Raw genomic sequence first — 14,113 nt, forward strand, 5'->3', positions numbered from 1 at the left:
CCTATCTCTCAAGTTGGATCGAACTGCACATGGTGTACGAATTTTATTATAATCGGTTAAGTGGTTTGGGAGTCCATTGAGGACAAACATTGTGACACGAGATTTATATATATTAAGATAGAGTCCATAAAATATTTAAAAAATTCAGAATATTCTAAGAACTTGTTTAATGACATGCAGCGGCCGGCGAATGCCAGAAGCGAATCGTTTTTGCAGTAGAAACCAGTTAGGTTCTTAGATCATTAACTTAATGATCTAAGGTTAGGTTAGGTCAGGTTAGACTTTGATAAACAACGCACGAGCTGAGCGAGCAAAGCATAGGAGCAAAGCGAGCGTGCCGCGGCAGCGGCCGGCAAGTGCCAGAAGCGGATCCCTTTTTAAAAAACAAACAATTATAATAATATATTAGGATATATAAGTAAATCTAAAAGAAAAAATGCGTCTTAAATTGACACATTTTTTCTTCAATACATATAAGATATCCACATTTTCCATAGTACTCGAACCTCTTCGGCGTAAATTTTGTCGCCAGCGGCCGCCATCTTATCACATAAACACAGAGCTTGCACTCTTGCAGCGCCTCTCCCTCTTCCAATGATTAATGTAACTATTTTACGATATGATCAAATAATTTTGATCATTTCAGGAAAAAACCGCGCGTTTAGTTGGCCATATCGAGAAACAATTTCTTATTATTGATCTGCTCAAACCACATCATGATGTGGCCAATAGACATTCGATCATTTCATATACATACATAATAAGTAAATATATTCATTTAGTAAAAAGTAGTTATTTTGTTACAAATAGACACCCCAATAATATTGGTATAGATTTGTCTAATTTTCCAACTATAATTTTTCAACGTTCCATTTCATGCTTACACGAATTGCGTGGGTATTATTTTTTGTGTTATTTTATTTTTCATTATATTAAACTAAACAATACTGTTTTTGTTTTATAAGCTTATGATGTTTCATTTTTATATTTTTGGTAATAATGCCGCCATAAAATAAAAATAGTATACACTAAACTTATTTTTGCTTTTTAAACATAAAATACGTAATTCGGAACACGATGAAGTGTCACAGGAATCATCATAGCTGGAAAAATGGGTGGAAACTGGAATTTGGAAAGGAACACAGAGCAAGTATGGACTCTAATTATTGATATCATTTACCTACGTAGTATTTGTATTCTCCTTGGATATCGTGTTGATATTGCCATCAAGAGACAGCTGACAGACATGCTAAAATGAAGGTAAGAATCAGTTGTTTAAAATTTAAGAAATCTATTTGTTTATCATATATAACTGAGTTTTATGCTGATGCCCTTCGAGGGAGTGAGATCAAGGTCACATGACCAGAAAAACACTGGCGCGTCATTTGTTTGGCCTCAATGAGAATTTTTATTGTTACTAACATACATGTATTTGTTTCCAGGCAAATTTTGTTGATAGGTACCAGTACGTGGTGGTCCAATTTTTGCAGTTACCGTGTGCAGATATTGGTGACTACGTTTGTATACCTCGCTCTTGGATACGGGTCCGCAGAGTGACAGATAGAAAGAGCATAGTTGCATATCCTGATGAACCCCCATCGATAACTAAAATGCGAATTATGAACTGTGAGGAACCTTTAGACAAATGGAAACTCTACATAGCAATCGTAAAAGTTGAAGTGTGTGAGTACTTTTTAGATGCTTAATCGTGAATACATTGAGTTACTAGCATTCCGCCCGCGGCTTCGCCCGCGTTTTCAGAAAAAACCCCGCATAGTTCCCTTTCCCGTGGGATTTCCAGGATAAAACCTATCCTATCTCTCAAGTTGGATCGAACTGCACATGGTGTGCGAATTTTATTATAATCGGTTAAGTTGTTTAGGAGTCCATTGAGGACAAACATTGTGACACGAGATTTATATATATTAAGATAAGTAAGTTCATACCAAAATGCACTGAAAAAAATAATTGGTAGAGGTTAGCGATTTTTTTTTGTAGAGGTTACCGATTTTTTTTCGATAGCAGCTACCGATTTTTTGGTAGAGATTACCTATCATTTGCGAATCAGTTGAGATAACCGATTTTTTTCGGTTAAGGGCCGATTTTCCAATGCTTGGATAAAACTTATTCATCGAATAATTTATAAAACTACCATTTTAAAAACATATTCTAATTGCCCGTATTTGACAGTTTACGTGACATTTTAATATTATTGTGTAATACTTTTATTAATAAAATTGCACCTAAAAAGATATTTCTAAAAAATTGCACTTATAGCACAGACTACTTATAGTTTTTCAACATGTGAAGTTTTTTTAAATTTTCTAATTAAAATTTTTCAATAAAAATTTCTAATAGTTTTGAAATGTCCAATAACTGCATTTTCACAAATCACAAGTGAAAATTTTTAGAAGCATCTTTATATTAAAACTGATTTGTTATGAAAATACCAAACACATAACGGTAACATTTATGTTTGGTATTTTTGAGTGGATGGCGTTGCAATACCAATAAATGAGAAACATCTCTTGTGTTTGCAGTACACTTGAACGGATTATTTACTATTCAATTGTAAGTGATTGTGACTAGTTGTATTTCACTTACTGTTTGGATGTATAAATCTACCAAAATTATATAAGGGGCCATCCATAAAGTACGTCACACGTAAAGAGGGGGGGAGGGGATCGACAAAGTGTGACATGGTGTGACAAGGGGTGGGAGGGGTCCTAAGTTTCGTGACATCACATTTCAAAATCTACAGGTAAATCGCGTAATTTGAAATATAAATTAATCTAAAAAATATGTCCAACTCTACCTTTAGGGCAATACGATTTAAATTGTTTTGTTGACAATTTATATTTATTCATTAGTTTATTTTTTTGTTATTGTTTCAAAAGTCCATTGAAAATTGAAATGTTACATTTTTTAGGCCAAATCCTAAGTTTTTTAGAGGACGCAATTTTATTTTTTGGATGTGTAAAACCCTTAGCTACTGACGTAATTAAAAAATGTTGTAAATAAAAACTGTTCCTCGAAAAACAATCTACAAAAATTGTCTGATTTAATTTCTTCCTAAAATGATAAAAAAAAAATTATCTAAAAATATAAATATGTATCTCTAATTTCTGAACATTTTCGCTTATAATTTTTTTATTTATAGTTCTACGATAAAAAATTACTGGACTTAAGTTGTAGAGAATTTAATTTGCAACAAATAATGCTAACAATGTTTTTTTTATCAGATAAATAGTTTAAGAGATATATCGTAAAAACCATATCAACCGCTATTTTCAAGATGGCGGCCGCGGAACAAGGGTGGCGACGCCACAAACTTAGCGATAGCTTCACACTGACACATCAAAAAAATAAAATTGCGTCCTCTAAAAAATGCGAACCCAAATGTAACTTTTCAATGGACTAATTATGTTGATTTCATAAAAAAGTACTTAATTTAAATGGAAATCAATCTATTTTGAAACTGCTGTTTTAATTTAATAATTTTTCGATGTTAAATTGCGAAACATGTGACGTCACACTAGGGAGGGGGGGGTCTTAGAAATGTGACCACCTGTGACAAGGACGGGGGGGTGCTCAAAAACTCGTGAAATTAGTGTGACGTACTTTATGGATGGCCCCTAATAGTGATAAAAAAGATAAAATATTATGGACGATTTTGTTACACAAAAATTAAATCAGTGGGGTTTTGACAACTAATTCAATTTATTTGAAGGTAATTTGTATGCTGTTCATCTAATATTACTCCACGGAAGTGTCTGTTTATTGAAAAATAGATCTGAGCTAATTATACATTATCATTTATAAAAAAAACTTACTTTGGCTCTTGGGTAGACATCCACTCTTTCTCTTAGTAATAAACTTAGAGTGTACTGCGCGGTAATAAAACCTATCTGGACATATGGTAGGGGAGAGGGGGGCACATTTGAACACTTTTTAAATACAATTTTTTTTGTCCCGTATGGTATGACCAATCAAGATTTATTTTATTTTAATATAAGATATGGGGCTTATACTACATAAAAAAAATTATATTTAGTTATTTTGACTTGCTATAGTTACACAGTATCAATTTTTTAAAAACTCGATTTTGTTCAAATGTGCCCCGCGAATGGGGCACATTTGAAACCCCTAGGGGCAGTTTTGAAAAACTGGAATAAAATGGAAACCATGTAACTTAGAACATAATCAACAATATATTTATGTTATTTGTAGCTAATATTATGAAAGTATACTGTCATTTATGTCTTACAATAACTATTAATTAAATAAACTTATATAAAACTCTTAACAGCCTGGGGCAGTCTTGAACAAAGAACACGTTATTTTAACCGAGATCAAATTGGACATTGCGAAACAATATTAAAATAATATTCATAAGTAACTTAGCAAATATGACATTTTAAAGACGCTTAAATCTATAATAAACAATCATGATAACTAAATGACCACAAAATATAATTATTAAAAATGCAAACCACATCAATACTTTGATAGTTAATACTACCAAAATATTGGACTTTGAAATAAATTTAAATATAAATATGAGATAGGTTAGTACCTAACCCATCTTAAATTTACTGAAGTCAAAATTAAAAGTTAATAAAGCAGCTGTTCGTGAAGTTCCTGCAGTAGGGCATGGCTTCGGAAGTTTCTTTACAACATCCGTGATAGGCACAAAAGATTGATCTTCTTTTTCAGGGAAAAAGAATTTATAACAGAACTTCTTTTTCATTAAAGAAACTAAAAACATATTTCCATCTTATCTTTTTATAATAGCCACGAAACTTGGTAGAGTGACATTTGACTAATACATAATCACTTTCATTTATATTTTCTTCTCTCAACGATTGCATTGATTTATTTTCGTGAACCAGATCATTATCAGACTCAGGATCGCTTCCGCGATCACTTGCATCCATATCAGAATCAAATTTATGTTAAATATCGTAGCAGCGGTCCTCAACTTCATGCCATCATTGACAACATATGAAACAGCTCGTTGGGCATCTTCTTCGATCACATCACTTTCTTTTTTCTTTTTATAATTTCTTACCATTATGACTGTAAAGTAAAGACAGTAAAAAATGTAATTACTTACTTAGTAAAAGGGTCAGCTTTACATGTATATGTGTATGGGGCAGTTTTGAACATTTTATTCAAAAGTGCCCCAGTTATTTTGATCAAATCTGCCCCAATACCAACCTTCACAAATAAAAAATTTTGGACGTGAAAGTAATTTGTGTTCAATGATCTCATATTTGTAAATACTTTGTCTGTAATACGTGAAACACTATAAAATAATAACAACTCGAATATAATACTTACGTTTTCAGTTATTTGCATTTAACCAAAAAAATATTTGTTTACTTTCGTCTCCGTCAAAGTAACCGGCAATATTTTCGCAAAATGACACTAACATAGACGTTAGTTGACAACTGACAGATGTGTAGTTCGGTGTTACCAGTATTAAAAAGGTGATGGAGGTCGAAAACAGTAAAGGATGCGTTCATAAATCGAATAATTCAAAACTGCCCCTGTTCTAAACTACCCCCCTCTCCCCTATTCAACTCTGGGCCTCCGCTAGCGAATCCAACCTAATGTGCATGCAAAGGGTGCAAAACAACATCTTAAGAGTGCTCACAGCAGCACCATGGTACACTCGCAACTCTGAAATTCATGAGTATTTAGAAATGCCTACAATTAAGGAGGAAGCTACAAAATATCTCAAAAAGCACACACAAAAACATAGAATGCATCCAAATCCCCTCTCACAGCAACTGCTTAAACTAAAATCCATGAAACGCCTGAAAAGAGCTAATATTGATGTCGAGCTACATTAGTAAGGGGGATTAGGGCACTGGCTCTTAATTCTTCAACCGCCAATTTATTCTGATCCAAAGTATCTGCTCATAGTCAATTGACTGATCGCAGATGATTAATATTAAAAAAAAAAATTATAAAAATTATTTACTTTACATAATATTTTAAACGATCGTTTCGATAAATTTATAAAATTTTCAATAATAAATACTTATTCCTGATTATAGATGAGTGTGTTGATGAAGAAGCATTTAGATACCTTAAAAGTTCTATTGGATATTTATTAGTAAATTTATCGAAACTCAATTTCAATTTTAATTTATATTTATGGGTCTATACTCTATAACTATAAATATAATTATAGGTATACGTTTTTACAACAGAATTCCACATTATATTAAAGAGTTTGGTAGTGCTAAATTTAAAACTTATGTATAAAATATATTAGTTCAGAGAGCCTACTATAGCATTAAGGAATATATAGAAGATGAAAATCCATGGAGGGTTGTCGCCTAAGAACCACAGGACAGTTCTTTGGCATCTACACTAATATTATAAAGAGGAAAACTTTGTTTGTTTGTTTGTTTGATTGTAATGAATAGGCTCATAAAATACTGGACGGATTTTAAAAATTCTTACACCATTCGAAAGCTACATTATCCACGAGTAATATAGGATAGGTTTTATCCCGGAAATTCCACGGGAACGGGAACTATGCGAGTTTTTCTTTGAAACCGCGGGCGGAGCCGCCGGCCGGCGGAAAGTACATATTATGATATATTATGTAGTTAGATAAAAGTTACATATTATGTAATACTAGCGGTCCGCCCCGGCTTCGCTCGTGGTACATATTAACGTTTTCTCTACATAAGAACCATCCTCGTACTTCAAGGAATATAATAAAAAAAGAATTATCGAAATCGGTTCAGCCGTTCTCGAGTTATGGAATTACAACGAAAAGTGGCATTGATTTTTATATATTAGAAGAAGATAGACATTATTTAAAAAGAGCAACTATGGAGTTTCTTGCCGGTTCTTCTCCATAGATACTGCTTTCCGAATCGGTGGTAAATGTTAAAAATACTTATGTAATGACGATTCGAAAGTGCTACTAAAAGTAGTCTAATTGAATAAATAAATGTTTGAGTTAATTTTTAAGTACTTTAAAAAATTTTGAAATAACTATAGAACTTTGTTTTAGCTTTTGAAAGATTTTAATCTTATCCACAAAACGGTAATAAATTTTTTGAGAAAAAAATTTCCAATCGGTAACCTCTACCGATTATTTTCTTCAGTGTCTGATGTAATCAGTAAATGCTGATTTACACAGGGTCAGTAACTGACTACAAATTCGAGGCAAGTCAGTGCTGACCCGAAAAAAACCCTGTGTAAACTGATTTGAAGTCAGTACAGTGGCTTGAAGTCAGCGCTGAGTTGAATATTCCGACACGAATATTTTAAAGCCAGTTGGCGCCCCCGGCCACCCGCGCACCTCCGCGTCAGCCAAATAAACCCCGTGTAAACAGACAAGTCAGTGCGTGGTAAGTCACTGCCGCTGCGTTGTAGAGTGACCACGTTTTTTTCGCTGGCGATAAAAATGACCCGTAGGTAAGCTTAGCGAAGACGAAACCTTAAAATTGGTGCAATTAATTTGGCAAAAACGAGTGCCTTTGGGATATTAAATCCCTAAATCCATTTTCTTACCCATTGTCGTTTATTTTTAGTTATCTCACTTTCTACCATTTCTATTAACTCATTCAACAGCAAAATTGATAAATTTTTCAACAAATACATGATTAAATCGTCGTTTCAGTTGTTTTCGCGAATTCATTTTTACCACTGACTTCACAAACGTGTGGTCACCGTGAGAAACGCACCACTACTACTTACTTCATGTAAATAGTTAAAGTCAGTCGCGGTGGCGACATTGGCGCTGCGACTGACTTGTCTACTGACCCTGTGTAAATCAGCACTAACTTGTTGATAACTTGATTGAATAATTACGTTGTATTTCTTTTAGATTCCTATAACGATGCTTGTGAGTACATCATGGATAAATTTCATACGATGCTTAGGACTAAATCTTTGGCTGTGATTAGAACTGGTGAGTAAAAACGAGTGATGATAGCCATGGGAATTAACTTTTATGATTTTCATCTCCAATGATAATTAAACTATTTTTTCAGATTATGAACATGTGCCAGCCGCATCAACAAAACCATACAGTCCGTCACTAAAAACAATCAATTTGTCAAGTCCTCAATCGAAAAAAAATAGAAATCAACTGAATGTAGTAGATAGAGTTACACAAAGTGATACGATTTCAAATCCAAGTGAGTATCCTGAACATTCCAACGTAGAATCGAGAACACTAACTTCATCGTATCTGACGGGCGCTGTTTCTTTTGAAAACACTGTGATTAAGGAAAATTATAAAAAAGATCATCAAGATCAAGCTTCTGAATCAAGTTCTGATGATCTCTTACTCAGATATCCCTATATTCAGCGAAAACCAGAAAAGGATAAAGAAACCCAAGTTTATAGTTCAGGGGCTGGTTCTCGAAGCATGGGAAAAACCCTTCATGCTTTAAAGTGCCCTCCAACGCTTGCAAACCAAATCCGTGATTATACGCTGAATCCAGAAAAAAACCAACTATTATCATTTTATCGTGAACATTTACATCACATTGCATTGACTCAAGGAATACAAGACAGCAGCATTCCTAACACTGGATTAAATACCTCGTTTGCCATTAAAAACCCTACCAACGAAGATAGACAGTTCAGTCAACTAGAAATTTCAAATCCATCGCCGGTTATTCGAGAACATCCACAAGTTATGTTGAAACAGAAGACACCTGATCATTCCTCAGAAGTCGATTGTGCTACGTCCAAACCTGCCGCCCATAGTGAAATGACGAATGCTTCAGATGTATTGATTGTCTGTACGAATTCAGCAGAGCATCAGGATTCAATCGTAGAAGACATGGTTGACGTTGACAAATTGACTGAGGTGAGCTGTATTGAACAAAATGTGCTCTCTGAAAGTAGCGCCGAGAATGAATCCTCTGCTAATCCCAAAGTTCTGGTAGAGGCAAATTATTCAGGGCAGACCATAAAGACTTTTATGGAGGAAGCATCGCCGATGGTTGAAGCAGTTACGTTGAGTGGAATATCATCGACGCAAGATGTTGATAATGATAAACGAAGTAACTCATCAGATCTAAGTTCAGACGAAATCATTACTGATAGTCCAAACTCTCATGAACAAGCAAACCAATCAGTTATTACTTTATTGAACCAAGCTGATGTCTGGGCGGATCGATTATATGATCTTTTTCAAACAATGAAAATCAACTTCTCAGAAACCTGTCAGATCGCTCATGATATGCACGAATCATTAGTTCAAACCCAGAAAGTGATCGAACGTATTGCGAATGTATCAGAAAATAAGCGAGCACTGAAGAAGGGCAAAGTCGTTGGAGTGCCTTCTAAAGAGGTTACGATGGAGGTTCAACAAATAGCTGAAGTAAATCTAGCTGAGAGGAAAGAGGAAGAAAACCTTGATGTCAGTATGGAGGTAGACGAAAAGGAAAATAACGATGTGGACTCTAAAAGTAGTAAAAAGGATGATAATTGTGGTGAAGATATCAAACATGTGAAAGGTCAGGATAGAGATAATGAAGTTTCGAAAACGACTCGTGGTCACATTCGAACCTTTGTATTACCTCCGGAATACGATCCAAATGACACCAAATGGACACTAAAGTACCGTGAGAATGATCCGAAACTTAACCTCGTTGAACTTGTTCCTGGAAGCAGTGTATTTATAAACTCTATTAAACTAGCGCATTGCATGCGGTCTGCAAAAGACAGTAAAGCGTTAGCTCGAAAGTTATTAGAGGAAATTTTTACTCAAAGTGCGTTAAGTGTTTGTTCACTTACTGGTGTCAGAGCTAACGCTTTTGATATAAGTGGCACGAATGTCAGGCCTGGGTTAGATGCGAATGCAAGAATGGCTATTTTAACGTTCGTCGAAAAGCATGCTTTGCAAAAAAAGTGGGGTATGTTTGACTCGCAGAGTGTCCTTAATAGCTTACGCAGCAAAATTCAGGATATAAGAGCTAAATATGCTAAAACAGCGTGAAGATATTTTATAGATAGATCTTTTTTGTCAAAATAGTCGGTTGAATCTTCCCTGTAGTATAAGTTAAATTTTGATACTATAAATGTATACTATCAGTTTCTTTTATTTTGCTAAACCCTGTACATCAAACCCTACTTCGGAGACCATATCTGTGTCTTCGACCACAAAGGACGTGACGGCGCCACCATCCAAGTTTAAAAAAAAAAACGAACGGCGAACCGATATAAAGCAGCGTGCGCGCACGACTCAGGTCGCCGAGCCTAGCCGTGCGCCCCCCGCCCCTCAGGCATCCGCCCCTCAGGCACCTGCAGACCCGACCGCGGGCAACACCGCGACCGCGACCCGCAAACCGCCTTCTCCCCCACCCGTATACGTGAGGGATAAATCAGCCTGGCTGAAAATCTCAGCCCACCTTGATAGTGAAGGAATCTCCTTCAAAGCTCGCCCCACGAAGGACAACATACGTGTCCAATTGAAAACGTCAACCGACCACAGGGTTTTTACGGCCTACTTAAGAGCCGAAAACATAGGCGGGCATTCGTTCCCCCTCCCGGAGGAACGCTCCTTAAGAGCCGTCATAAAAGGGATCCCCAAAGAGATCTCTGCCGATCAAGTCTTCGATGACTTGAAAAGCCAAGGTTTCCCCGTACAAGAGTGCTTCCGGATGCACAATAGAGTGTCCAAAGTAGCATACGACATGGTCCTCGCGGTCCTTGATCGTACCCCGAAGGGGAAAGATATTTTTAAAATGCGGCATTGCTGCAAGCTTTCAGGGCTCAAGGTGGAAACACCCGACTCCCACAGTTATATAAGGCAGTGCCATCGCTGCCAACTTTACGGGCACTCTGCTCGTAACTGCTTTTCGCGGCCTCGCTGCGTCAAATGTTTAGGCGACCACGGCACGGAGGATTGCACGAGGTCCAAGGATTTGCCTAATGAGGATCCACCGTCCTGCGTACTATGTGAGACTTCGGGGTCACCCCGCGAACTACCGGGGTTGCCCGAAGGCTCCCAAACACAGGGCGGGGGGTCGCCAGAAGGCGAACAAACCTCGCGGAATCGCCCGCGCCGGGGCTCAACCCCCACAGCCAAAGCCGGTCTTTATACCGGCTCCACCACCCAAAACAAACGCTTGGACGAAACCTCCGTCACTAGTGACGCAGGCCCAGTCGAGCGTGGCGGTGCCGCCTCCAGCGGCTCCCGCCATACACACAGCACCGAAGCCCTCAGCTAAAGTGCACACACCCGAATTAGACTCGCCTGACGAGTCCTTTATTTATTTATTTATTTTATTTATTTATTTAAAAAATGGCTTACCAACTAGATACATAATTTTTTGTTCAAACAATTCAAAATTAACTTAAAATACACATTAGTATTTACGTATCTAAATTACAGGTAGGCACCGCTTTAACAATTTTTCATAAAAATTTAATTATAAAGATGAACTAAAAAGTAAAAACTTAAATTTTATACAGTTTGTTTAAAGTGTTAACAATATGCTTTTTGAACGAGCTTAGTTTTGAAAAATAAATATCTGTGTTATGATCAACTGTAAATATTCTATTATATAATTTTAAAATAAGTTGTAACGGGGAGTTCGAACCATATCTATTTTTTGAAAATTTTGTGTACATAGGGCAAAAAGTACTTAGCCGACAATTATAGATAGGCACCGAGAGACCAATTTGCGACAACAGTGATGGACAGTCTATCTCATTGTTCAATAATTTATGTAGGCATATAAGCTGTGACGCGCTTCTGCGCGCTTCCAAAGACTCCATTTTAAAAAAGTTTAGCTTTTCGCTATAATTTGTAAGAGTATTATTTTTGGTGATATAACTTAATCTATTAATAAATTTTTTTTGTACTGATTCAATACGAGTAATATATTTTTTATAGTAAGGGCACCAGACAACTGAGTTGTATTCAAGGTTGGACCTTACGAGAGAATTATAAAGTATTTTCATAGCGAGAGTAGATTTAAAATCCTGTGTATTACGAAAAATAAAACCTAGCATTTTAAAACTTTTGCGAACCACCAGATCTATATGTGTATCAAATCTGCATTCCTCATCTAATGTAATACCTAAGTCTTTAAGATTGTACTTTTGATTAATAGCAATATCATCAATTTTATAAGTTGTTTTGAATCTAACATGTTTTCTGGAAAGTTTTATAAAATTACATTTACTTCCATTCAGTTGCATTAGGTTATTCTTACACCAAAGTGATACTCGATTTATATCATCCTGCAGTTTTTGTTGGTCGTGAGAGCAATTTACCGATCCGTCCTTTGCAAACCTCATTTATTTAATGAATTATATTAAAGACCTCAACCTTGATGAGGTAAACCTAGTTGTTAGGAAACTTAAACAGTCCAAGAGCAACATCGAATCCCTTAAAATTTTAGCAGCTCATTGGGAGCTGGTAACAAAACTCCAAAACACTCCCTAATGGCTACTACAAGTAGAATTAAACCTAGAGCGATCTCCGTAGTTACTTTTAACGCGGACGGCCTTCTCAAACAGACTAACTTAGTTAGGGACTTTGTTACCAGACGGCGGGTTGATGTGCTAGTAATGCAAGAAACCTTCCTTAAGCCTTTCAACCGTAATCCGCGACTCGCCAACTACATGTTGGTGCGTAACGACCGCGTAAACAGCCCCTTAGGCGGCACTCTCATTTACTACAGAAGGGCCTTGCACTGCACGCCCATCGACACGCCGCCTCTAATTAACTTAGAAGCCACAGTGATCAAGGTGTCTATGACCGGTCATCAACCCGTCATAATCGCCTCGGTCTATCTCTCCCCGTCAAAGACAATCTTGGAGAGCGATCTCAGAGCCTTGCTTGCACTGGGCGACTCGGTCATTCTGGCCGGCGACCTCAACTGCAAGCACTGGAACTGGAATAGCTCTTACGAGAACGCCAATGGCAAACGACTAGACCGACTGACCGACCTTCTTAACGTCACGGTTGTAGGCCCCTTAGAACCGACCCACTTTCCGAAGATCACGGGACACAGACAGGACGTGCTCGATGTGGCGGTGATGCGGAACGTGACGTTACAGTTGCGCTCCGTTGAAACGTTGCACGAGCTCGACTCTGATCACAGGCCCGTGTTGTTCGAACTCGGCCCCCCCGATAGCACCACAGTAGAGTACATGACGAAGGTAGACTGGCGAAAGTTGCACGAGGCCTTACAGCCCGTCGACTCGCCAGAGCTGGAGTCTGTACCGGACAAAATCGACACGGTCGTAGAGGCGCTCGACGCGGTCTCCTCGGTCACCAGCCACATTCAATCCAAGATTGAATACGCGTCCCGGCGGGTCCCCGTTGGCCTCGGCCACCGGCTGGATCTGCCTCCGGACGTGCGTAGGCTGGTGGGCGATAAGAACGCGGCGACGCGCGCCTACGACCGAGCACCGACAGACGAAAACCGTAGAATTCTTCGTTCCTTACAGAGAGAGGTAAGAGAGCGAATTCAAGAATTACGCAACGAGCGGTGGGACTCTTTACTCAGCGAACTCTCTCCCTCGCACACTGCCTACTGGCGGCTTGCGAGGTCTCTCACATCTGATGGCATTGCCGCCACTCCACCGCTCATTCGCCCTAATCAACCTCCCGCTTTTGACGATTTTGAGAAGGCCGAATGCTTAGCTGACAGTTTAGAGGAACAATGTTCCCCCAGTCTCGACTTGACCGACCCGACTCACATTAACGTAGTTAATCAAGAGATCGCACGCTTAACCGCAAGCCCTCGTACCGATGCCGAGCCTTTGTCACCAACGACGGCCACCGAAGTAAAATCGTTAATCAAATCACTCGCTAGTAGAAAGTCCCCAGGCGGAGACTCTATTCCCAATAGAGCTCTAAAAAGCCTGCCGCCCGCCCTTATCGCTCTCCTAGTAGCTACTTTTAATTGTCTCCTGGCCAATTGTACCTTCCCCGCTAAGTGGAAGGAAGCAATTGTGATCGGGATCCACAAACCGGGCAAACCCCGGAACGTGGCATCTAGCTACCGTCCCATTAGTCTCCTCAGCTCTCTGGGGAAAATCTATGAGAGAATCATCTCCAAACGCCTCTGGGACGCAGTCATTGCCAAAAAACTGCTCCCAGACGAAC

General features: G+C 38.0%; 1 protein-coding gene across 2 annotated transcripts; it reads left to right on the top strand.

The window, feature by feature from the left end:
• Positions 1 to 1,067: 1,067 nt before the first annotated feature.
• LOC123691197 lies at positions 1,068 to 10,078 on the top strand. 2 transcript variants are annotated; one of them, XM_045635481.1, is made up of 4 exons: positions 1,068 to 1,260; positions 1,443 to 1,683; positions 7,859 to 7,942; positions 8,025 to 10,078. In XM_045635481.1, exons 1-4 carry the CDS (start codon positions 1,255 to 1,257, stop codon positions 9,983 to 9,985), a joined length of 2,292 nt encoding a protein of 763 aa, XP_045491437.1. In that variant the 5' UTR covers positions 1,068 to 1,254; the 3' UTR covers positions 9,986 to 10,078. The 2 variants fall into 2 exon arrangements, with proteins under 2 accessions (XP_045491437.1, XP_045491438.1); XM_045635482.1 differs by having other exon boundaries at positions 1,467 to 1,683.
• Positions 10,079 to 14,113: the final 4,035 nt, after the last annotated feature.

This window comes from Colias croceus, chromosome 4 (genome assembly GCF_905220415.1).
Source record: "Colias croceus chromosome 4, ilColCroc2.1".
Classification (NCBI taxonomy): domain Eukaryota; kingdom Metazoa; phylum Arthropoda; class Insecta; order Lepidoptera; family Pieridae; genus Colias; species Colias croceus.